Raw genomic sequence first — 23,605 nt, forward strand, 5'->3', positions numbered from 1 at the left:
GCCATTCAGTTCTTCATGTGTCCTCCACTGGCCTAATCACTGTGGAAGAAGCAGCAACCTTCTGGGAACACACGGAGTTGGAAGGAAGGGAGGGCAGATGAAGGCACTCGAACATTTTGGGGGCACTTGCCATCTGCCAGGCTAGTTGCTCAGGACACAGAAGGCCAAGGTCTTTCTGGCCTTAGGGTCTTTGCACTTACTGTCTCCTCCGCCTGGAATGCTCTTTCCCCAGCTGTGCACAAGGCTGGCAACTTAACTGTCAAAGCTGTCATTCCTGGGCAACTAGGTGAAGGAGATACTCAGCTCCTCCTCTCCGCAGGGCTGCTCAGTTTCTATCCACTTCCTTCGAGGTAAGAGTGCTCAGAGGAGGGTAATAGAATTTAAGCTTCAGCGTTCCTTTCTTGCATGGGTTCTTTCCAAAGCTGCCTTAAGAGCAAACAGTGTCCCCATGTTCATAATGGTTTTGCAGAATTTGCATAAGTGGGATGTAGCAGACATTATTGGTGCCAAAACCACTAGGATGGCTGTAATCAAAAAGACAGGTTAAACAGCTATTGATGAGAATGTACAGAAACTGGACCCCTCATATATTGCTAGGGGGACTGTAAAATGGTGCAGCCACTGTGGAAAACACTTTGTCAGCTCCTCTAAAAGTTCAACAGAGTTACCATATGCCTAACAATTCCACTATTAGGTATAGACTCAAAAGAAATTAAAACTGGAAACATACATCCACACAGAAACATGAATGTGTACAAGTAGGATTATTCATAATAGCCAAAAGATGGAAACAACCCAAAATGTCCATCAACTAATGAATGTGATAAATCCATACAAAGAATATTATTCAGCTATAAAAAGGAATGACATCCTGACATATACTACAACGAACATGGATGGACCCCAAAAACTTAAGGTAGATGAAAGAAGCAAGTCACAAAAAAACATATATTGTATGATTCCATTTATAAGACATTTTCAGGACGTGCCCAGTGGCTCATACCTGTAATCCCAGCACTTTTGCAGGCCAAGGCAGCGGGACTGCTTGAAGCCAGGAGTTCAAGACCAGCCTGGGAAACATAGCAAGATCTAGTCTCTATAGAAAAAAAAAAAATTAGCTGGGCGTGGTGTTGGCCCCCTGTAGTCCCAGCTACTCAGGAGGCTGAGGCAGGAGGAACACTTGAGTCCAAGGCTGCCATGAGCTATGATTGGGCCACTGCACTCCAGCCTGGGTGACAAAGTGAGACCCTGTCTCACCAAAAAAAAAAAAAAGACATTTCCAAAATAGACGAATCCATAGAGACAGAAGGTAAGTTAATGGTTGTCAAGGGCCAAGGAATGGTGGGATGAGGGAGTAGGTGTGACTGTTAGTGGGTGCTATGGACTGAACTGTGTCCCTCCAAAATTCATATGTTGAAGTCCTAACCCCTAGTGTGACTGTATTTGGAGAGGGGGCCTATAAGGAGCTAATTAAGGTTAAATAAAGTCATAAAGGTGGTGAGGGAAAAATACAGGTTCTCCACCACATAACACAGCAGTCCCCACCTTTTTTGGCACCAGAGACCAGTTTCATGGAAGACAATTTTTCCACAGAGGTGGGGGTGGGGGAGGCAGAGCTCAGGCAGTGATGCTAGCGATGGGAGCAGCTGTAAATACAAATGAAGCTCTAGCTCCCTGCTTACCTCCTGCTGTGTGCCCCCCCTCCTAAATTTCATGAAAGACAATTTTTTCACGGATGGGGTGGGGGGAGGCTGTGTGGAGTTCTGTGTCTGATCCCTCAGGTCAGCGGGCCTGGGGGTTGAGGACCACAGACATAACAGACCCTGTGCTAGCCTGGAGTACTCAGCGAAACTGTTACAAAGTAGACTAGGCAGGCACCAAGGTAATTACTGGGCCTGGAAAAAGTGCCCAGCACTTTTTTTGCCCTGAAACAGCCAGCTCAAACTGGCCCTGACTGCTTTAGAGCTGCTTTGATTGTGCCATGATGCCCTTTAGCTAATTGTAATACTAAAATCCCCACCTAGAGGAAAATTGTAATATCATTAACATAACATGGGTTGCATGACAGCATATGATGATGGTTTTGCACCTGTGTGATTTGTTTCACCAGGAACAAGCAAAGATATAGTGTAAAAACTTTGCATTATTCACTGGGAAGAGATTTAAGGCAAGACCACAGGGTGGTGTGCAGATGCAGATTTTGCATGCAAGAAGACCATGTGGAAGAAATTCCTGTGCCGCCCTGGAGCAAGTGCCCTGGTAAGTAACCTCTAATAAACTCATCTAACTTGCCAAGCTGGACTTGTCAGAGTCATTCCTTGGTCTTTGGTTCCCTCTCAGTTTTAGGGGTAGTTTTTCTATACTGTCTCAGGATTTTCCTGAACCAGGTAGGGCCCTTATCTGACACAATTAGTGTATTTATAAGAAGAGATACCAGAGCGCTTGTGGGCACTCTTCCCACCACATGCGGACACAGTGTGAAGACAGTTGTCTGCAAGCCAGGAAGAGAACAATCACCAAAAACCAAGTCAGTACCTTGGTTTAAACTTCCCAAAACTGTGAGAAAATAAATTTCTGTTATTTAAGCTACCCAGTCTATGGTATTTTGTATGACAACCTGAGCAGGCTAAGCCAATGGGCACAGGCTTGTTTTTTTTAAATGTTGAAAACGCTCTAGGCCAGGTGTTGTGGCTAATGTCTAGTAATCCTAGCACTCTGGGAGGATCGCTTCAAGTCAGGAGTTGGAGACTAGCCTGAGCAAGACAGAGACCCCATCTCTACTAAAGATAGTAAGAAATTAGCCAGACAACTAAAAATATAAAAAATTAGCCAGGCATGGTGGCGTGTGCCTGTAGTCCCAGCTACTCGGGAGGCTGAGGCAGGAGGATCGCTTGAGCCCAGGAGTTTGAGGTTGCTGTGAGCTAGGCTGATGCCATGGCACTCTAGCCAGGGTGACAGAGTGAGACACTGTCTCAAAAAAAAAAAAATTAGATTGTGGTGGTAATTGCACAACTGTGAATATACTAAAAACAATTGAACTGTACACTTTAATGGGTGAATTGTATGGAAGTTTATCTCAAAGCTGTTAAAAACAGGGCACCAGGCCAGGTGAGGTGGCTCATGCCTGTAATCCTAGCACTCTGGGAGGCTGAGACGGGTGGATTGTTTGAGCTCAGGAGTTCGAGACCAGCCTGAGCAAGAGTAAGACCCTGTCTCTACTAAAAATAGAAAGAAATTATATGGACAACTTAAAATATATATAGAAAAATTAGCCGGGCATGGTGGCGCATACCTATAGTCCTAGCTACTTGGGAGGCTGAGGCAGGAGGATCGGTTGAGCCCATGAGTTTGAGGTTGCTGTGAGCTAGGCTGATGCCACGGCACCCTAGCCCAGGCAACAGAGCAAGACTCTGTCTAAAAAAAAAAAAAAAAAAAAAAACCACTAATCTGCTTTCTGTCACTACAGATTATTTTGAATTTTTGAAACTCTTTATAAATATGTGGAATCACACAATGATGTACTCTTTTGATTCTGGCTTCTTTCACGCAGAATAATGACTTTGACATTTATCCATATTGTTGCATATATCAATAATTCTTTTAAGTGCTGAATAGTTTTCTATCATGGGAATATACCACAATTTATTTATTCAGCTATTGATGGACATTTGGGTTGTTTGTAGTTCTCACTATTAAAAATAAAGCTGCTATGAACATTCTGGGCAAGTCTTTGTGTGAATATATGCTTTTGTTTCCCTTGGGCAAATACCTAGAAAGGGAGTGACTGGGTTTTATGGTAATTACATGCTAACCGTGCCTGCTCCAGTTATCAATTTATTGCCTTTCAGCTCACAGTCTACTCTTTTCTTTTCTTTTCTTCTTTTTTTGAGACAGAGTCTCGCTCTGTTGCTCAGGCTAGAGTGCCAGTCCACTCTTGATTGCCTACTCTGTGATAATTCAGCTGCTATGAACGAACATTGCTCTTCTGGCAGCTGGTGCAATGCTAGGCTTCGTCAATAGAGGGCACTGGAGGGACATTTATTCTTGAGAATCTAAACAGTCACTATGGCCCACCAGTGACTACCTGACAAATGGAGTTTTAGCTGGTCTGACTCACAGTGGGCCCAGTGGGTCCATGGGTCCATACTGGTGTTATTTTTGTAGTTCCCGAATACATAATTGGTGTAGGTATACTTGGCAACTAGCAGAGGTAGACTCCTTGACTCTGGCCCATGATGTAAGGACCGTAGCGGGAGGATTTCTTGAGCCCAGCAGTTTGAGAGTTTGAGGTTGAATGAGACCTTGTCTCAAAAAAAAAAAAAAAAAAGCCCTGACAAATATAGACAGGGAAGGCCATGAAGAGAAGGGTTCTGGTGCATAAATGCCTGATAACAAGAACTATTATGAAATGAAAGACTCTACAAAAACTGCACCCTTGCACAAAGACCAGCACAACCTTACACTTCTGTACTGCAATTGCCAGTCCAGGCTCAGCCTGGCATTACCCTTGCGATCAATCCTTATGGCCAAAGGTAATGATCTGAAAACAGTTATGTAATCCTCATTTTCCCTTTAGAAATATTCATCTTCCTTTTTTTTCTTTTCAAGACATGGAGTCCCCCGTGTCCTCTGAATATGTGCATAATTTACTATGGCGTGCATGTGTATTCCCTTTGCAATATCCAATTTCTGGATAAATAATATTTACTTTTAAATAAATATTTTCTGTCATTTAGGTTGACAGTTACACATATAGCAGTTGTCTCCTCCCACTCTGTGGCCTGACTTTTTTACTCTCTTAATGGTATATTTATATGAATACACATCTTAATTTTAAAATATATATTAATACATATTAATAAATATATCATTTTCCTTTACGATAGCGTTTTTTGTGATCTGTTTAAATTTTGTGTACTTTCTCAAGTTTATATTTTTATTTCTTTCTTTCTTTTTAGAGACAGGATCCTGCTCTGTTGCCCAGGCTAGAGTACAATGGCACACTCACAGCTCACAGCAGTCTCAATCCTCCTGCCTCAGCCTCCGAGGTAGCTGGGACTATAGGGGTGCACCACTATGCCTGGCTGATTTTTAAAATTTTTTGTAGAGATGGGATCTCTCTATGTTGCCCAGGCTGATCTCAAACTCCTGGCCTCAAGTGATCCTCCTGCCTTGGCCTCTCAAAGCACTGGGATCACAGGCATGAGCCACCCTGCCCAGCCTTATAAAAAGCATTTCTTGTTTTCGTCATTTAAAACATGAAACGTGCTAGGCACAGTGGCTCATGCCTGTAATCCTAGCACTCTGGGAGGCCGAAGTGGGAGGATCGTTCGAGGTCAGGAGTTCAAGACAAGCCTGAGCAAGAGCGAGACCCCGTCTCTACTAAAAAATAGAAAGAAATTATATGGACAACTAAAAATATATATATAAAAAATTAGCCGGGCATAGTGGCACATGCCTGTAGTCCCAGCGACTCGGGAGGCTAAGGCAGAAGGATCGCTTAAGCCCAGGAGTTTGAGGTTGCTGTGAGCTAGGCTGATGCCATGGCACTCGAGCCTGGGCAACAAAGCGAGACTCTGTCTCCAAAAAAAACAAAGGGAAAAAAAAGAAGCTGAAAATACTTACAGGAAAGAAATCACTGCTTAGACAAGCCAATAGGGGGATGTAAAAAGCTGAGGAAACTTCCCAAAAGCAGTCTAAAGAGCTACTGTGCACAGGGACCCAACAGGCAGTCTTCTCAGTGCCCTGCAGGCCACGACAGCGAGGGCTTCTGTGACTCACAACTCACAAGGTCCATCTCTCATGATATTTAGGTTGAAGGGCCCAATGGATGCTGCCTCTCAGATTACTGCTTCTCAGATGAAGGCATGTGGTTCCTTCATCAATTCTTCTCCTTTCCAGAATGAAAGTAAGAGCCAGGCGTGGTGGCTCATGCCTATAATCACGTGATGGACACCAAAGGCACCTGCTCCACACATACCTGCGGTCCCCACACCCTTCCCTACTCCCCTCCACTCCTGGCCATCGGCTGGCCAGCGAACCATTGCTAAGGTCAGTCTCTGATCTCAGCACCCAGCAATTGACCGATAAGCTTTGGCTGAGTGCATGAGAGGATGTGCTGCCCACTCTATGGGTCTCCTCTGTACCTAGACAGGCCCTCCCAGCACCAATGCTGCTCCATACATGCTGACCAAGCCCCAGATGCCAATCCACCATGGATTTGACCATGCCCCAACTCCCACCTTCCACATGCAACTGGCTACCTGCAGGTTCAGGCCATTGGCCAGACCTCCCTGCCCATCCCAGGGCCCTCCAGGGAAGAAAATGGCCTCGAGCTTGCTGAAGTCTCTGGACTTTATTGCAGACCAGGCCTTGGCCAAAGGCCAATGGCAGGCCTGAGCAGGCTGCCACTTGCCAACTTGGGGTGAAGGGAAAGTGGGGTGGAGGGTGTGGGGGTGGAGAGCATGGCCACCGGCAAGCTCAGCTGTAGCTGTCAGGGTCCGTGTCATCTAGCACAAAGTAGCGCTGTAGGGCAGGCTGTAGGAGCAGCGGGGGCTGTGAGTGGGCAGGCCTGGGCCAGCCCGGGGGGAAAGGCTGCACCTCCACTCGTGGCAGCGGCAGCTTCAACATCCGGATGGAGCCATCCAGGGTGCGGCCAGCATGGGACAGCATCCGGCCTGGGGTGGGCGATGCAATGAGGTGGTGGGCAGGAGTGGGGCCAGGTCAGTCTCTGCCCCCATCTCCACTCACCCCTCAATCTCATCCCAGACTTCTGAACGCTGGCCTCCTGAAGCCGGAGGATGGGGTGGTGCCTGGGAGTAAGGAGGCAGGTTCAGCCAGGCCTGGCCACTTGGCCCTTGGCCACCCGTGTCCGTGCCCCTGCCCTCACCCAGCTCACCAATGATCCTGGGTTGGTGCCACCACTGTGTTGGGTACCATCAGGGGTGGGAGTTCAGCCTCTGGGATCAAGCTATGCTGCCGTGCCCGCTGCTGCTTGCAGAATAAGTTCAGCGTGTCGATGAGGCCTAGGTCCAGTATTTGCAACTTTGACCAGTCTGCCTTCTCGAGTGGCGGTGGCCCCACAGGCAGTGTGGGCACTGAGTACAGGTCAGTGTCAGGGACTGAGGGGAAGCTCTGCAGCGTGTCCGAGAGGACACGTTGGGTGTGCTGGATGTGCATCTGCGCCAGCACCCGCTTGGTCTGGAGCTGTAGGGCAGCCAGGTCTGGCTGTGTAGGTGAGATCACCAGCAAGGGCATCTCCAAGGTCTGCAAGAGCCTCTTGGACCTGTTTGAGGTCGGCCAAGAGGTGCCCGAGGGTGTCAGCGAGGCTACTGAAGCCTGTGATGTGGTCTTCTTGGGAGAGAAAGGCTTCGAGGTACCATCTGAGACCTTGGGGAGCTCCGCAGACAATTGGGCTGCAGATGGCGGCTGCAAGGTCTCCACCTGCAGGAAGGAAGTGACCTTGCTCCTGGAGCCCCTGCACGGACACTAAAACTGCCTTCTGCCTGAGCCCCAGTCCAGGGGAGAGGCTGCCCCTCCTCTGACAAGGAGGCCAGAAATGCATCAGGCAGGAGGACTCCAGGCCCAGAGTGGGCTAGGCAAGGAGCCTGCTGGCCTCACCTGGCTCCCCCCGCCCCCAGGACTTCAGGAAAGCCTCGGAGAAGGCAAGAGTTTCCCGCAGGTGGCCCACCCAGCCCTGCCTGCCAGACCTGCAGCTGCTGGATCAGGTCCTCCAGCTTCTGGCAGCAGCGTCTACGCAGCGCAGCTTTGGAGTTGAAGTCACGGCCCAGTACCCAGGTCAGCATCTCCTTGAACAGGAAGCCCTCCGGGTCCTGAAGGCCCAGCCCGTCCAGCATCTTTCTGAGCTCTGGCCTGGGACACACACATGTGGCTTACCCAGAGGCCTCCCAGCTGGTGAGGAAGACCCAGTGGGAGCGACACTCACTGGCAGGAGGCTGGGGAGTAGAGGAAGTAGGACATGAGCTCCAGCACCACGTCTTGGGAATCCAGGGAGCAGGCCAGGAGCAGCCGCAGCGCCAGCATCACGAATTGCCTCTGAATCCAGTCCTGAGCACAGAGGAGGAAAGTGTGCTTGGTGGGTGTGGTGGGAGGAGGGCTGGGGGTGGGTCAAGGGGCGCACCTGAAGGCTGGGGGGCTGGTCCAGGTTGAGCAACTGCACGAGTGTGCTTTGCAGACGGCCTCGGAAGGTGCTGCTCACGTCAGGAAGCAGCCTCAACAGTGCACGCAGGATGTGCACGCGATCCACCCACGTGGCCTCCTTCAGCAGGCCCATGAGCAGTGAGGCCAGGCCCTCCACTGTGCCCATCTCCGGGTATGCCTGCGGGGTGGGCATGCCGAGGCCCTGGCCCCCACTCCACACCAGGTGTGCCCCTGCCCCAACCCTAGCCTGTGCTTCCTAGACACCCCCGAACCTCCAGTGTGAAGATGGGGAACAGCTTTTTGAACCAGTGCTGGCAGACGAAAAAATGCAGGAACTTGGGCAGATGCCTAAAACACTCTTCCCAGGGCAAGCGCCTTCGCTGGTACTCGGGGTGAAGGGAGGTCTTTGTCCTGGTGGCCTCATAGGGGTGCTCCAGGTCCACAGAGGTCTAGGGAGAGTGGGGGCCACTGTAGTCCCTGCCTCTCTGGGTGTCAGAGCTGAGCCCACCCTCAAAGTGGCCTGGGGGTGGAGCCGCACCTCTATGCCACCCTGTTTGCAGGAATCCAGCTGCTGAATAGCCTGTGATGTCTCAGAGCTCAGGGAAGCCAAGGCCCAGTCAGCCTCCAGGTCCAGCTCCTCCTCCCATTCCTCGTCCTCCTCCTCTTCCTCCTCCCCTAACCACTGGGTGAAATTCCTTTCCCACGGGGTGTGGAACCGCTTGCTGTGCCGCTGCAGCCACAGGTCATACTGGCTCACACCTGTCTGTAGAAGGGAGAGTACAAGATGTGGCATCTGGTGGGCTGGGGACAGTGGAGCCCTCCAGAGCCCTGCGCTGCCGCCCTAGCCAGCCCCCTTGCCTTTCGTCCTCTCTGGGAGGTGAGCTGGGCCAGGGACCTCGTGTGGCCAATCTCTGCAGGCAGCCACATCCGCTGTAGCACCACAGAGTTGGGCACGCAGCCAGGGAAGCTGATGGGACGTGGGCAGAGCTGGAGGTGGAGCACAGCAGGGGCTGAGAGCCTGAATTCTCCCAGCCCAGGCACTGCCGTCACCTCCATGACCAGCCGGCTGTGCCCACCAGGCCTCCAAGAGGTAGACTGGGCGGGCAGCCTCTACTTTCCACACACAGATGGGCAGGGAGAGCCTTGAGACACCAGGGGCCAGGGTGGTCAGTGAGGATCAGCTGTCCCAGGGAGCCTGGCACACCCATGTGTTCCCCACAGGACTCAGGCCCTAGCCCTGGAGCAGGGACATCTGTAAGAAGCATGGGGGGGATAGAGTAAGCAGGAAGGAGCTTGGCAAAGGGGGACTTGATGGTGCTTCCCAAGCCAGAAGGGTCCAGGGCCCACCTTGGTGGGTGACAGTGCCAGGCATGTGCTGGAGCAGGGGCTGAGGCCTGCCTGGACATCTGGTGTGGGCAAGGGCAGGAAGATAGTCAATTCCCCTGTATTTTGGTCCACTAAAGGACAGAGACTCTGGTCTTCCAGAAGAAGCTCAAAGGGGCTCTCCCCACCCCACACAGCACTTCCACTGGGGAGAGGGCTGTGCAGGCACAAGCAGCCAGCAGGGGCTCTGGCTTTGCCTGGTGTCTGCTCTGGAAGACCTGGAGCCCTGACTTAGGCCAGGCTCAGGCCTGGGAGGCATTCAGCTCCCAGAGCAGTAGGGAGCCCGTGTCTGCCTGAACTGGGCCTGGCAGGGGTGAAGGGTGGGTAAGGGAGGGCTACACCCTGGCCTTGTGGGCTGCAGATGGGTATGGCCCCTGGGTCAGATACTGACACAGAGGTTTGTAAGCAAAGGGAAGATGGGGTACACAATAAGTGTGACCCCTGAAGTTGGGTTCCTCTGGGGCAGTGGGGGGGTCTCACCTTATAGGGCTGTGTGGTGGCAGGAAAGAATCCCCTGAGGTTAGAGGGAGGCTCCTTGGGCCGTCTCTTCTGCAGCAGAGGGATCTGGGGACAGGACAGGGGCTCAGAGCAGAGCGCAGACCCCAGCACCCTCCCAGCTCTGCCCTCGGGTAGGCAGCACCCCACCTGCCTGGGTCCCTCACCCTGTGCTGCAGGTGGGAGGACGGTGGGTCCAGGGCCATGGTTGTCCTCTCTTGGAGCCGCTCCCACTGCAGCTGCAGATCCAGGCTGAGACCCAGGTCATCGCTCAGGGAGGAGCAGGCCAGAAGCTAAGGTGTGGGAGGAGTTATGGGGTTGGGGGGTGGAGGAAAGGTCAGGGCAGGGCAGGATCTGAGGTCAGGGTGGGGCTGGGCTTGAGGTCAGGGTAGGGGCAGGGGTGGGGCCTGAGGTCAGGGCATGGGTGGAGAGGGGCCTGAGGTGGGATGAGGAGGGGGAGGGGCAGGAGGCTCACCTGGGATGCCCTGCTATGCACCTTCCGGGAGATGGGTGGGATGGGCAAGGTGATTCTGGGAGGGCGGGCAAAGCGCTGGCCCAGGACCCTCAGGTCTTGAGGGGGCAGGGCTGTTGGTGTTGACTGGGCTTCAGTGCTGACCCCAGCCTGACAGAGACAGGGGCCAGCTCTGGGCAGGGCACACATGTCCCAGATCTCTCTCTCCATTGTGAGGGTCCCGGTGTTCCACTGCCAGGACTCCCTTCTAGACTGCACACTCTAGGAGGGGTAGGACCAGATGCTGTGTCAGAGGCCTAGGGGGTGGGGGAAGGGGCTAGGGTCAGGGCTGGGGCTGGGGGAGGCCCCAGACCCACCAGCACGCCAGAACCATAGATCAGGTGCAGATATTTGTTGAAGGCTTCCTGGCGCTGCTGCCAGGAGAGTGGGGGCTGGTCTGCTGGAACCACTAGCCCTAGCCTTAGCTGCTTAAGGTCTCGATCCCGGGCTACTAGGGCTTCCAGGTCCTGAGGTGGGGGTCAAAGGTTAACCCATTCTTCTGAGCCTTGTGACATGCTGCCCAGGCAACCACGAGGCTCCCAGGCCTGAGCCTGGGCAGGGACAGGGCCAAGGAGGACCTACCCACCTCCTTCACCACTGGCTGCTGAGTTGGTGCTGTCTCGTGGATGAAAGACAAGGCAGCACTGCAGATGGGGACAGGCACAGGTGGGACACTGGGTGGTATATCAATGGGTCAGGGCAGAGGCTGGGCTGAGGACTAGCCAGGAATGAGGATGCTGGGGCTGGGATGGGGCCTCATGGTGGGGGCACGCAGCCAGGTGCTGGCCTAGCAGGGCTGGGTGGGGGCCTCCCGATGGCTGAGCGGGCCTGCCATTAGACCTGAGGCTGGCTGCCCCGTGTAGGTTGGCAAGCCTCTGCAGCTGGGCGGAGGTCAGTGACTCCTGGCTGGTCACTGGCAGTGGAGGGTCGTCCACCATGTCAGGAGCCTTCCAGCACAGCTTCTGAGCAGGGGAAAGGAGCCTGGATCCCTGGCCTAGGGAACCAAGTCTACCTGCAGCAGCCCCACTTCATCCACCCTGTCCTCACTGCGCACCTTAACCAGGTAGGATGTGGGCAGGTAGAGCCTATGGGATACCAGGCAGAGGCGAGAGCCCAGCGCCAGCACCAGGTCCCCACTGTTGTTGCAGAAGGCCAAGGCCTGAGGTGCACCATTCAGCTGCAGGAGCCTGGAGGGGCGCCCAGGGCCAGAGTCCAGCCCCTGTTCCACAGAGGGAAACAGGCAGGGGCAAGGCCCTCTCCCCCTTCCAGCCACTGGGGCTGGTTAGGGGCACAGATAGAAAAGCCCAGCCAGCTGCCCCCCAGCCCAGCCCTCCCTTGGGCCCCAGCCCACCGCAGCAGGCGGTTCTCAGCAGTCCAGATGCGGATGGTGCAGTCCAGGCTGGAGCAGGCATACAGCCTGAGTGAGGGGCAGCAGCACAGGCCTGGGGATGGCGCTCAGGGTCAGCGGACAGAGCAGCTCGCTGGCCTGCTGGCCTAGACTCCACCTTTACTCTGCCTCTCACCAGTGATGTGGTCCATGGGGTCGTCCTGGGGCCGGTGGTCAAATCTCTGGCTGTCACCCAGGCTAAATTGCACCAGGCCATAGGTGGCACTGTCTGGGTCCTCAAAGCCTACGGTGACACGTTTGCCAAGCACACAGAGTGTCACAACTGGGTGGCAGCAAGAGAAGGTGCGCAGCAAGCTCAGGCTCTCCTCCGCGTACGGGAAGACGCGCCACATCTTCACAGTCAGGTCTCCGCCTGCAGGCAGCAGGAGCCAGGGCTGGGCCTTGGGGGTGAGAAGGGTCTCCCAGGCCGGCCACGTGGGTAGGGGAGGTACTGACCTGAAGACATGATGCTGTTCCAGGTGGATGCGATAGCGGTGACCGGGCCCGGACTGTGAGCCACAGTATGGAAGACGGTCTTTGACGAGACCCACTCGAGCACTGACAACGAACCGTCTGTGTGCCCCACCACGGGAAGGTACCTGTGGGTAGTGATGGAGCCTGTTGGTGCAGGCCCTGTCGCCACATCCACCTGGCCTGTCCACACCAGCTCCAGCACCCACCGGTTCTTGTCCTTCCAGGCCCAGGCCATGGTGCTTCGGTGCAGTTCACCCCGGTGCTGGCGCACGATCTCCCAGGAGGTGAATGCACTGCTGGGGTCTGCGAGGTGGCTATACAGGTGCAGGCAGCAGGGCTGTGGTGCCGGGGGCGGCAGCGGGCACACACGGTGCAGCACAAGCATGGGACAGCGCGCTGCGTTGGCACGCACCAGGTGCCCGGCATGCGTCAGCAGCCACAGCGCCTCGCGCGGCAGACAATAAGCCACGGCAGCTGCGCAGTCATCGGGTTCCAGCAGCAGCACGCTCACAGTGCGCCCAGTCGCAGCAGACAGTAGGCAGACCGAACCGTCAGCGCAGGCACACACGAGGCGCGTGGGCAGCCGCGGGTACACGAGCGCCGGCAACGGGGGCACCACCTGCAGATGGAGCACTGGTGCGGGCAGCTGCGCCAGCGGCGAATAGAGCTCCCGCACGCGCCACAGCTCCACGGCGCTCGTGCACAGTGAGAGCACCGGCCAACCCGGGCCCATCGGCGCCAGCAGGTGTCTCACACGCCCAGACAACGCATCCTGGCCCCAGGAGCACAGCGCCACTTCGCCAACCTGCGCTGCTGCCTGCAAGTCCCATGTGCGTAGCGTCCCATCGTGCGAGGCTGACAACACCAGGGTCGTGTTCGGGAGCACGGCCAGAGCTGTCACCGGGCCTGTGGGAGGGGCGTGGGTCACTCCAATGCACCAGAGAGAGGGAATGAGAGCTGTCAGCCCAGGTTGCAGCCAGCACAGAGGCCTGGCCAGAGCCAGTGGAAATACTGGATGGTCCAGAGCTGTTTAAGGCAGAGGATCGAGCTTGGGGTGGATAGAGAATGCGCTTTAAGACCCGCCCTGGAGCAGTGCACCTGTGTGGCCCACGAACACCATCCGGATCTGCCAGTCAGCCTCCCACACTTTCACTGTGCTGTCCCGGGAAGCCGTCACCATGGCCTCTACCTCCTTGCAGTAAGCCAGGTCCGAGATGGTACTGCGGATAGGGAATGGGGGGCCGGGGGGCAGGGGCGGCAGACTTAGCACGGCCTTGTACATGCGCAGCCTGTGCCCCTGCCGTGACCAGCTCTCGCTAGTGGACCCCCCTCACGTTTTGTGCAGATCCCTGCGCACATCTACGAGAGCCCAGGCCTGCAGATTGAAGGTGAGTACGGCTGAGCCGTAGGCTGCAAAGCAGCGCGGAGCTTCGTCGGGAGGTGCTGGTCCCAGAGCCAGACGCTTGAGCTCGCCCACTGGGCTTGGCGGCGGCTGCAGGGGTGACCCACACAGCACCAGGCGGTGACCACCTGAGCGAAATTTCCAGAGCACCAGGCTACCACCCATTTGGGCCACGAGCAGCAGCCCTTGGTCGGGCACCGGCAGGCAGCAGGTGGGTTCGCATCCTAGCGCCAAGCCCTCCCCCGGCTCGCTTAGCCACAGCAAGTTGAAGTTGGGCCCTAGGATGGCCAGCCCTGCGGGGCCCCAGCCTACAAAGCGGCCCACAGTGCCCAGCGGGCCCAGCACGGCCACCAGCCCCGTAAGTGCCACAGGCGCCGGCAGCTTCTCTTGTGCCCAACCGTCTTCTCTGTGCAGGTGCAGGAGGCCCGCGCCGTCCAGCACCACGAAGCGTCTGCCCACTGGGTCCTGCGCCACGGAGCGCAGCCCGGCTGCCACCTCCAGGCGGCGCAGTGGCTCCAGCCCGTGCGTCAAGCGGGCGACATGCAGCTCGGCTTTCTTCTCCTGCGTCGAGATGGGCACACCGGCAAGTAAGGGTTGGGACGGAGGTTACCAGGGCGGAGTCGGTGCTGGGAACCCCTGGGAGAAGGGCTAGATCTGGAAAGAGGCCTCGAGGCAGATGCCCAGGGCGAGCCGCACCTTTTCCACGATGTCGTGGAGGCCTGCGCGCAGAAGCAGCCATAGCTGGCGGGCACGGGCGCTCGGGGTCCTGGTTTGCCACCACTGGCTGCTGGTAAACAGCGGAAGGAACTGTGATGGCTCCATGAAAGACAACTCTGCGAGCAGGAGTTGGAAACGGTCACCCATGGCCTGGGGCCCCCAACCCTGGAAATTGGGGCAGCTGGAAGCCCACTTCCGAGGGCCCTTTCTGGTCGGGGACTGCCCAGGGGATTTTCATCCCCTAGAATGGAACCTGAGCCGCAACCTGCTCCCTAGCGGCACCTGGGGTAGGAGGCCAAGCCCCTCACCATTCTTTTCTGTGAGCAGCCCAGGATCTGGGAAGTCAAAGGTGTCCGCGTCATACAGATCCGGGTCCAGAATCGGGTTGTCGCCTTCTGAAAAGGGGCTGCTTGCACCCAACAGTTTTGCCTCCATTTCAGCGACTGTGGGTCCTGGCACTCAACGGCTCCCCGGCCCCAGCGGAAGCAGTGGCTGTTGCTAGGATACCAGACAACGTCGGCCACACCCACGACGCAGGCCCCACCCCCAAGCCACATCCAGGGCCACACTAAATCACAGAAACTTTTATTGGAAACGAATGAGCTGCAGCAAAGTGACACTCAGTGCACGCGGTCAAACGGGCAAGGTGGGGGGGTACAGGTGGGCGCCAGGGGCCAGCCCAAGACCAGAGCCGGTGACCGCTGGGGCCTGCTTGCAGGGCCTCAGGCCATAGGCCCTTTGGGCTGGAGTGTGCAGGCCCAGTACAAAATACAAAAATAAACTCTGTGGTCCAGCTGTCCCTGCCTCTGGCAGTTTGTTTGGGCAGGCAGGCAGTCGCTCTTTCCCCCAGGCCCCGTGCTGTCTAGTCCAGCCACAGCATGGGCAGCAGCAGCCTGTAGGGGTGAGTGGACATCCATAGGCTGGGGCCAAAGGGCCAGGCAGGGGTGGCCTTGGGCAGCGCTGGGACTGTGGCAGCGCCAGGGTCTGGCCAGCAGCTGGGGAGGCCCTGGGGCCTCTCAGGTGGGCAGGTCCAGGCATTGGTTGAAGCTGGATGAAGCTGAGGCCTCTGCTCCGCATCACATACACATCACTGGGACCCTGGGCAAGGGTTGGCATACAGCAGGCCTTGAGGAGCTACCACTGAGACCAGATAGAGGGCTGCCACCCTGTCACACCCACTACAGGTTCCAAAGACCCGGGTCACAGCCGCCATCACACACCTGTCCTCCTTGGTGCTGGTGTCCTCGGCCCCGCCCTCACTGCCTCCACCTTCTTCCTCCACTTCCTCCCCCAGTTCCATGTCCAGCTCATTGCCTGCCTCTGAGGGTGTGTAGGTGGAGCCACTGGGGGAGAAGGGGAAATCTGTCTTAGGACCGCCTACCCTAGGCCTGCCTCGCTCCAGGGAGGATGTCCAGGGAAGACAAAGTCAGGAGCAGGTGGGCACAGCTGGGGAAATTGTGTGGGCCTAACAGGGAGCTGGGGTGGGGAAGGGAGGGAGATGGTGCCCACCTGATGGAGCGGCAGCTGAAGAAGACAATTCGCTTGAGGCGCTTGTTGTAGAAGAAGTAGTTGAAGGACCAAAGGCTGCCATCCTCTCCAAAGGGATCCGAGTCTAGGTCTGGGTTATAGCTGGGAAGTGTGGGGTGAGAAGTGGCATGAGTCCCCAAGTGCCACACACACCTGGGGGGCCCACGTGCAGGGATGCCAGCCCACCTATAGATGTCACATTCTGCCAAGCAGATCTCCTCATCCACTGCATTCCACAGCTGCGGCTTCAGGGCCTTGAAGTCCTCTCGCACAGCTGAGAACAGACTGCAGTTGACTGCATTCACCACCTAGGGCAGGTCACAGTCAGGCTGACAAGGGCCCTGGAGAGCAAGCTGGACTGGGTGGAGTCCAGGGATGACCAAAAATGGGGGAGGGCAGTGGGATGGCTATGGGGCTGTGGCTCCCTTCCCTCCATCTGACCCTCACCCAACTGAGGCTGGGCTCCCGGCTGAACTCATGGCTGCGGGCTGTGCTGAAGTCATAGTCAGGTCTGAAGGACTCGTTGAGTGTGGCAATCAGGTAGAAGAGGGTCTTGCGGCTGCACTTGTCACTAAGGGGGCCCTCATCCTCACCACCTTGGCTCTTGCTCAGTCTGCAGAGACAAGTGTCAGCCCAGCCCACCACCCTACAGTCCCCCAGGGGCAGGCTCCACCTTGGCTTACCTGCTGGGGCTAAGGCCCGAAGTCTGGGGTGGGGAAAGTGCCTCCAGCACATGGGGCTGGCCCTCCTGGCAGAACTGCTTGAACATGTGTTTGTCGTCTCCTGCCATCTTACATGAGTAGCTCTCAATCCTATGGGATGCAGGCGGGACCATGGAACATTGCCTCCCAGATTTGATTCAGAGGCCAGGGCAGAGTGACCTCTGAAATGCCAGCTTCCAGAACTTCTGGCCTCACCTGCCGATGATGTGGGCATCTCCAGTCTCCACAGTCAGCTGAGAATTGATGGCCTCAAAGCTCGAGTTCTCCAACAGCTTCATGTCCTTGGGGAAGAGGTTCTGTGCTCCAGAGGAGCTAGTGCTGCCTGAAGATGTGGAAGGCCAGGCTATGGATATCTGGCCCCATGGGGCTCTGCTTTCAGCCCTCCTACCCCCGAAGCAGAGGTGCTATAAAGAAACCGAGTCTGCTTCCACACAGGTCCCCTCCCTCTCCTGGTGTGCTAGCTGATGAGATTCCCTTACCTGAGAGTGGCAAGTGCAGGCTCAAGCTCAGCCACGCCCCCTGCAAGCCGTTAAGTTCTAGGACCAGGTTGGGAGGCCTCCCTGGGATCCTCTCACCCTGGGGCTTAGTCTCTTCCTCAACATTCCCCATTCCCATGCGGAAAGGGCCCCACCCACCGTGAGGGTCATTTTGAGCCCGCGAGGGACATGACTCCCGCTGCAGTTCCCCTCAGGCCGAACTGGGCTCCTCAGCCTAGGTAAAAACTCGCATCCCAGTTGAGAACCAGGACACCTGGGGCTCTGAGACCTGCGGTCACCTGGACAGACTCTTTCCCTGTTCTGGCTACTTTCTGGCAAGGAGGAGTGGAAGCCTATAGGCTCCTCCGCTCTACTCTGCAAGAGCACGTAGTTTCTCTGGACGCTATGGAGCGAAGGGAGGCCCCGCGGAGTCCGCCAGGCCGCGCCCGCGCGCCGGGGTTAGGGGCGCCCGCCGAACAGTGGCGGAACTACAAGTCCCAGGAGGCAGCGCGCCGCGCGAGGCCTGCCGAGGGCTGCGGTTCCGGCCGCCCGAGACGGCGCGGGGCAGCGGGCTGACACCCACCTGGCTGGGTTAGGCTGACCAGGCTACGCCGGGCTGGGCCGGGCCGGGCCGCTCGGCGTCGATACCGGTGCGCAGGCGGGGCAGACTCCGCGTAACGCGGGCTCCTCAGGACCGGAGGGCGGCGCCGCGGCCTCCTCTCGGGCCGCACTGCATCCGGGGGAAGAAGCTCCGCGGCGACGTCCCGTTACTCCCGGCCCTGCCGGCCCGTCCGGGCTGCCGCCGCAACATAGCCTCGCCCCCCCGCACAGCGCCCGCCCTCGCGACCGACCTGCCGCTGACCCCCACAGAGCGCCCGGGCGAGTCAGCCAGCCACCTCCGCCTCCCCGGCCGGACAACAACAAGCGTCCGCCAGGCCCGGCCCCACGCTTCTGAATGGCTGGCTCCAGCCTCTGGGATCGGGAGCCCGAGTAGCCATTGGGGATGGTACCCGCCGCTCAGTCCTGCCTTCTACTCCCACTGGCTCAGGAGGCTGTCTGTCACTCTCCTCGCCTCCCCCCAAGCGCTCACTGGTCGCAGCCTCGTTGGCCCCGCCCCCTAGGGGCTGGCCCCTTCACCAGGGAGGCGGGGGCTGCCCGGAGCTGCTGCCGGGGGCGCGGCGTGCGGCTCTAGTGCCGCGCTGTGGTTACTCGCTGGGCTGCAGCCTCCGCCTACCCGAGCCTCTCGGGCGAAGAGGTCGCGCCCATCCTCCAATTGTGGCCGGTGCTTCAGTCCCTGATTCTTTGCCTCCAAGCACCAACTCAAACGTGACCGCCTCGGCCACCCGCCTCGGGCCGTGCTCATTCCTGGGCAAAGCAGGCGAGTCAGGCTCGGCGGGTGCGCGGCACTCAGTCCTGTCCTGGGCGCCGACGCTCTGGCTGCACCCGGAACCCCAAGCTCGAAACTCCGGTTTCCGGCCGGCAGAGGCGCTCAGCGGCCGGATCCCACGGAGGCGGGCTCGGAGGGCCGGAACCAGGCCGGACCAGAGATGGCGCCGCCCGCGGGCGGGGCGGTGGCCGGCTCGGACCCAAGCTCTGCCGCAGTGCTCCTGGCTGTGCACGCCGCAGTGAGGCCGCTGGGCTCCGGGCCGGACGCGGAGGCGCAGTTGAGGAGGCTGCAGCTGAGCGCAGACCCCGAGCGGCCGGGGCGCTTCCGGCTGGAGTTGCTGGGCGCGGGCCCCGGGGCGGTGAGTTGGGGCGGAGGGGGCACGCACTCAGTCGGATCTGCCCAGGCGGGGCGCGGAGCTCGAGGCCAGGCCCCTCTGCTTGCCAGCTGGATGTTCTTCAGCAGTTATTTTCTTTGATTCTGTTTTCTTGTACGTAAAATGGTTGTAATGTTGATGCTTCCTTTACGGGACTATTGTGAGAATTTGATAAGCGTAAAGAGCACAGGACCTTGTACGTGGCCTATAGACGTGACCTTATATTTCTTTGCTCATCATGTGTGTGGGGTGGTTCTCCCCATCCTCAGGTCAGTTTGGAGTGGCCCTTGGAGTCTGTGTCCTACACCATCCGCGGCCCCATCCAGCATGAGCTGCAGCCTCCACCAGGAGGGCCTGGAACCCTCAGCCTGCACTTCCTCAACTCTCAGGACGCCCAGCGGTGGGCAGCCCTGGTCCGAGGTACCACCGTGGAGGGACAGAATGGTCAGTGCCTTGGAGTGGATACTCATTTGGAGTAGCCCAGGCCCCTCAGTCCTGGGTGGCAAAGCTGGGCCCACCTTCCCACTCTGGGGGTCTGAAAAGGTTCCCATGAATGAGAAAGTGGAGAAAAGGAGAAGGGGTTGGGAGGCTGGAGCCTGGAATACCAGACAAGTGTGGAGAGGCAGAGCAAGCAAGGCCTGAGGCTCCAGTGAGGAGGTGGATTATCTCCAGAGCAGTGGAAGAATGACAGGCTCGGATATTTGCTGCTGAAAACTGAGACTTCTGCAGTCAGGTGGGTTGGTGTCCATAGGGCTAGAGAGAAGGATGTTTCCAGAGAGGCTTAGAAAATGAAGTTAGCTGGGCTTCACGGGTGTTTAAATGGAAGAGGTAGCAGTTGAGCCTGAGAAAGATGGAGGGACCAGGTAGTTCGGGGCTCGCTGATACAGGGCCTGTGTGGGAGGACATGGAGGTGGCTGGATTCTCACACATCTGAGCTGGAGCTGGGTCTCTGGAGAGGTGAAGATTGGGAGGAGAGGTCAACAAGGGTCACCAGAAGAAAGAGAAGAGGGTCCAGCCAGGGAGAGGAAGGACAGCTCACAAATGAGATGGAGGAAGAGCTGCCAGAGGAAGGTAGGAAGACAGACAGTGGGATGTAGGAAAGGCCTGGGCAACTCAGAGTTTAGAAAGATAAAGGGCATCTTTTCATTGTTCATTGAATCTGTGTGTCCTGCACCTGTTCTATACTAGGCACTTATGAACAAAACCTCAAATCCTTCCCTATCCTCTTTGAGCTTGTTTTTCTAGAAGGAAGGCAACATATAAGTACATTGAATTTCTGTTAAATGGTATAGGAGCAAGGGAAGGGTGCTATTTAAAATAGGGTGGCAGGGAAGGCCTCATGGAGAAGGGAACCTGTGAGTGAAATTTGAAGGTCGTGGCATGAACCATGTGGCCAAGGGAGTAGCAAACACAAAAGCCCTGAGGCAAGTGTGTGCAGGTACAGGGACTTTTGAGGCTCAGTGAGGCCAGAGCCAGGCACAGTGCTGGATGCTTGGAGGGCCCTGTTTATTTTAGTGGAGAGACAGTTCAGAATACCAAGGGCCTGTGGCCATGGTAAGAGCTGTGTCAGCATTAGGTGGGGACCCCACATTACACTGGGCTGGGCCTCAAGTGGAAAATAAGAATGGAGACAGCAACATGCCCAATTCTGTAAAGATGGCCAGGGCAGGCAGCCCAAGTGTGTTCTGAGCTGATGGTGGAGCTAGGAGAGGAGAGGTCCCTGAGTATACCAAGAAGAGGCCACCCTGACTGCAGCCTCCTGCCTCAGTGCCTGCTTTGGTTCTGCTGTGAGTCTGAGGGAGCATGCATCCCTGGCTGCCAGAAAGGGCCAGAAGAGGTGGCCTGGCTTCTGTGGAGGGAGACAAATGGGACCAAGTAGCAGAAGGGTTCAGGACTCCAGTCTCAAGGATAAGCCAAGTGCAGGTCTGCACTTGGAGTCTGGCAGGGCCCTCTGAGGGGTTTGCAAGGGTCAAAGCTGGGAGGGGAAAGTGTGGCTTGAAGTATTGCCTGAGCAGGGACCTGGCATGGACCCAGATGAGGAGGCAGGAGGCAAAGGTCCTGGGGGAAACCTGAGGGCAGAGAGGCCTGGATGGAGGCTACGGACCATCTCACATCTTCCCTCCTAGGCAGTGGCAGCTCAACCCCAGCCCTGGGCCCAGAAACATGCCCCGTTTCCCTGCCCGGCTCCCCTGAAATCCCGACACTCAAGGCCCCCCAACCTGAGGTGGACCCTCCCCAGAGCCCTGGGGACTTGATGGAGAAAGGTAAGGGCAGATAAGTTGGGGGGTTAGGGGAGATGGCCAGTGCCGAGCTATGACAGCTGTCCTTCCCTTTTCCTGTAGACGACCTGGCAAGGCGCCTGGCCCAGGCCATTGCAGGTGGGGACAAGAAAGGGGCAGCCCAAGCTGCAGCCATCATGGCCCAGCATCATGTGGCCCTCAATGTCCAGCTCCAGGAGGCCTGCTTCCCACCTGGTCCCATCAGGTAAGGCCTGGGACTTCTTCCTCACCCTGCCCTCCCAGTTTCCCCCGCTTCCATTCCCTTACCCACATTCTGCCCTAGGCTGCAGGTCACACTTGAAGATGCTGCATCTGCTACATCCTCTGCATCCTCTGCTCACGTTGTGCTACAGGTCTACCCCCACTGTACCATTGCAGCCCTCCAGGAGCAGGTGAGCACAGGGTCTAGGGAGCCCTGCTGAGGGCAGGGGACCCTGGGTGACACTGCCTGCTCTGATGCCCTGGCCCCAGGTGTTCTCTGAGTTCGGTTTCCCACCAGCTGTGCAGCGCTGGATCATAGGGCAGTGCCTGTGTGTGCCTGAGCGCAGCCTTGCTTCCTATGGGGTATGGCAAGACGGGGACCCTGCTTTCCTCTACTTGCTTTCAGCCCCTCGAGAAGCCCCAGGTCAGTCCTTGATGGGGGTAGGGTGAGGGAGGTGGAATACAGCCTGAGACAGCTCTGAGCTTCACCCCTTCCCATAGGATGCAGCCCTCAGCACCCCCAGAAGATGGATGGGGAACTAGAACACTTGTTTCCCGCATCAGTGGGAGTGCCTCGAGCCCCCCAGCCAGCCACCTCCAGCCTCCCTCAGGTGGGCAAGGGACCAGGTAGGGCAGGGATGAGCGGGGCCTGGGTGTCCATGGGCATGAGACAGCAGGGAAGCAGCAACTATCTCCCCGCCTCTTCAGCCTGGCTGGCCCTGTCCTTCCTGCACCTTCATCAACACCCCAGGCCGCCCTGGCTGTGAGATGTGTAGCACCCAAAGGCCCTGCACTTGGGACTCCCTTCCAGCAGCTTCCACCTAGCAGCCCTCAAAGGTACCGGGGGTGGGGAGTAAGGGGTGAGTGGGTGGACAAAGCATTACAAGCAGGAATGACCATCTCCCCCTTGCAGATTACAGGTCAAGCAGGGCTCTTCCTTCACAGGCCTGAAGTCTCAGCCCACTCCTGAGCTGCTCAGGGGACCACTGCTGACTGCTCACCAGAGACAGATCCACCAGGTTTGGGGGGAATGGCCACAAGCTGGAGTCATTAAAGACACTTATGAACCAGTGAGTGTCCCCTTCATGGTGTCTCTGTGCAGAGATGGATGGGGCTGAAGAGTGGACTTGGACCCCAAGTCCCAGTGGTCATGGGAACATGGCACAAGGGTCCCTTCTTCGCAGATCCCAGAGGCCTATAAGGATCCCACTGCCTGCTGACTGCTGGCCTGTGAGGTTGCTGGGTTGTTCCACATACTGAGCCCAGGCCACTGTAAGCCCTGCCCTCCAGCACTGCCCTGGTCTCCTGCTGTCCACCCTGGTCCCCCAGGCCTGTGCCCCTCCTCCTCTGCCTTCAGCCCTGTCAGCACCACCTTTCTCCCACTCAGTTTTTGCCCCTGGTAGGGTCTGGCCCCTAATTCTCTCCATTCTTCCAGCCAAGATGATAATGGAAATGGTATTTTCCTTCCCTTCTTAGGGACAAGGGATGCTCAGGAACTGGGAGTCCTGCACCAGGGCCCTGTACTACTACTACTCTCCCCTCAGATAGCTGTTGTTATGTACCTAGCTACGACCAGGTGTCTGGCTTGGACCCACCACCCAGCTGCCCTGTGAACTGCTAGGAAGTGCCATTCCATGACAGATACCCCACTGGACGCCTTCCCCACCATGTGCCCCTCTTTAGAGGATGGCACCTGCAGCTATCCAGCTAGGACACCAGGGGGACATTCCAGGTGCCCTCCTCTGCCTGGCTGATCCCTTTACATGGCTGGGAGCCATCCCAGAAACAGCTTCTGCTCTAGACCAGGCCTTTCCCTTGTTGAAATGCTGCTGAGGCTCCCAGCTGCCATTAGGATGGCGATCAAGTGTTTCAATATCAACACTGGCTACTTATTCTAACAGGTCCCTGGGCCCCTGAAGCATGTCCAGCCTGGCCAGGCCCTTTCCACCTGTGCCAGTATATACCTCACCCTGATGAGTGCTACCACTTTCTCTAACCTGCTCTCTCTGTCCCAGCTACCAGTTAGTGTAGGACAGTGCTGGCCATATTGTATGGGCATCCTGGGAGCTCCAAGGATAAGGGTCTTGGTACCAGAGTCCCCTGCAAACTTG

The 23,605-nt window shown here is 57.0% G+C and overlaps 3 protein-coding genes across 11 annotated transcripts; 1 reads left to right on the forward strand and 2 right to left on the reverse strand.

Annotated features, from left to right (window-relative positions):
- Positions 1-6,340: 6,340 nt before the first annotated feature.
- Positions 6,341-15,049, reverse strand: WDR97 (WD repeat domain 97). Of its 5 annotated transcripts, XM_045561241.1 has the most exons (24): positions 14,838-15,042; positions 14,509-14,645; positions 13,745-14,373; positions 13,509-13,630; positions 12,617-13,316; positions 12,393-12,535; positions 12,073-12,309; positions 11,901-11,991; positions 11,604-11,736; positions 11,390-11,511; positions 11,136-11,193; positions 10,867-11,016; positions 10,514-10,771; positions 10,206-10,331; positions 10,024-10,107; positions 9,019-9,147; positions 8,699-8,923; positions 8,433-8,609; positions 8,141-8,338; positions 7,946-8,067; positions 7,710-7,872; positions 6,899-7,443; positions 6,751-6,812; positions 6,341-6,677 (listed from the first exon to the last, which is right to left on the reverse strand). In XM_045561241.1, the coding sequence occupies exons 1-24, from the start codon at positions 14,962-14,964 to the stop codon at positions 6,481-6,483; spliced, it is 4,935 nt and encodes a 1,644-aa protein (XP_045417197.1). In that variant the 5' UTR covers positions 14,965-15,042; the 3' UTR covers positions 6,341-6,480. The 5 variants fall into 5 exon arrangements, with proteins under 5 accessions (XP_045417197.1, XP_045417194.1, XP_045417193.1 ...); XM_045561238.1 differs by having other exon boundaries at positions 6,341-6,812; XM_045561237.1 differs by having other exon boundaries at positions 6,341-6,812; positions 7,710-7,832; positions 7,946-8,338; positions 14,838-15,044.
- Positions 15,050-15,098: 49 nt separating this feature from the next.
- Positions 15,099-18,204, reverse strand: MAF1 (MAF1 homolog, negative regulator of RNA polymerase III). 3 transcript variants are annotated; one of them, XM_045561246.1, is made up of 8 exons: positions 17,838-18,204; positions 16,974-17,100; positions 16,740-16,868; positions 16,504-16,669; positions 16,243-16,364; positions 16,039-16,158; positions 15,750-15,872; positions 15,099-15,627 (listed from the first exon to the last, which is right to left on the reverse strand). In XM_045561246.1, the coding sequence occupies exons 2-8, from the start codon at positions 17,054-17,056 to the stop codon at positions 15,606-15,608; spliced, it is 765 nt and encodes a 254-aa protein (XP_045417202.1). In that variant the 5' UTR covers positions 17,057-17,100; positions 17,838-18,204; the 3' UTR covers positions 15,099-15,605. The 3 variants fall into 3 exon arrangements, with proteins under 3 accessions (XP_045417202.1, XP_045417203.1, XP_045417201.1); XM_045561247.1 differs by lacking the exon at positions 15,750-15,872; XM_045561245.1 differs by having other exon boundaries at positions 16,039-16,364.
- Positions 18,205-18,446: 242 nt separating this feature from the next.
- On the forward strand, positions 18,447-22,564 carry SHARPIN (SHANK associated RH domain interactor). 3 transcript variants are annotated; one of them, XM_045561243.1, is made up of 9 exons: positions 18,447-18,999; positions 19,284-19,458; positions 21,141-21,278; positions 21,357-21,498; positions 21,577-21,685; positions 21,765-21,918; positions 21,996-22,105; positions 22,203-22,331; positions 22,440-22,564. In XM_045561243.1, the coding sequence occupies exons 1-8, from the start codon at positions 18,802-18,804 to the stop codon at positions 22,317-22,319; spliced, it is 1,143 nt and encodes a 380-aa protein (XP_045417199.1). In that variant the 5' UTR covers positions 18,447-18,801; the 3' UTR covers positions 22,320-22,331; positions 22,440-22,564. The 3 variants fall into 3 exon arrangements, with proteins under 3 accessions (XP_045417199.1, XP_045417198.1, XP_045417200.1); XM_045561242.1 differs by having other exon boundaries at positions 18,448-18,999; positions 22,408-22,564; XM_045561244.1 differs by having other exon boundaries at positions 18,448-18,999; positions 19,284-19,434; positions 22,408-22,564.
- Positions 22,565-23,605: the final 1,041 nt, after the last annotated feature.

This window comes from Lemur catta, chromosome 9 (assembly GCF_020740605.2).
Source record: "Lemur catta isolate mLemCat1 chromosome 9, mLemCat1.pri, whole genome shotgun sequence".
In the NCBI taxonomy this organism is placed as follows: domain Eukaryota; kingdom Metazoa; phylum Chordata; class Mammalia; order Primates; family Lemuridae; genus Lemur; species Lemur catta.

What these genes read in the sequence shown, in the direction of transcription:
- WDR97 (XM_045561237.1), bottom strand. Translation starts at nt 14,964, where the DNA reads ATGGAGGCAAAACTGTTGGGTGCAAGCAGCCCCTTTTCAGAAGGCGAC. An exon ending in CCACCACACAGCCCTATAAG is followed by an intron (nt 9,148 to 10,023) that starts GTGAGACCCCCC and finishes CTCCACCTCCAG; the next exon opens with CTCTGCCCACGTCCCATCAG. An exon ending in TCCCCATCTTCACACTGGAG is followed by an intron (nt 8,339 to 8,432) that starts GTTCGGGGGTGT and finishes CCCACCCCGCAG; the next exon opens with GCATACCCGGAGATGGGCAC.
- MAF1 (XM_045561245.1), bottom strand. Translation starts at nt 17,056, where the DNA reads ATGAAGCTGTTGGAGAACTCGAGCTTTGAGGCCATCAATTCTCAGCTG. An exon ending in GATGCCCACATCATCGGCAG is followed by an intron (nt 16,869 to 16,973) that starts GTGAGGCCAGAA and finishes TGCATCCCATAG; the next exon opens with GATTGAGAGCTACTCATGTA. An exon ending in GGGAGCCCAGCCTCAGTTGG is followed by an intron (nt 16,365 to 16,503) that starts GTGAGGGTCAGA and finishes GACCTGCCCTAG; the next exon opens with GTGGTGAATGCAGTCAACTG.
- SHARPIN (XM_045561243.1), top strand. Translation starts at nt 18,802, where the DNA reads ATGGCGCCGCCCGCGGGCGGGGCGGTGGCCGGCTCGGACCCAAGCTCT. An exon ending in CACCGTGGAGGGACAGAATG is followed by an intron (nt 19,459 to 21,140) that starts GTCAGTGCCTTG and finishes CTTCCCTCCTAG; the next exon opens with GCAGTGGCAGCTCAACCCCA. An exon ending in AGCCCCTCGAGAAGCCCCAG is followed by an intron (nt 21,919 to 21,995) that starts GTCAGTCCTTGA and finishes CCCTTCCCATAG; the next exon opens with GATGCAGCCCTCAGCACCCC.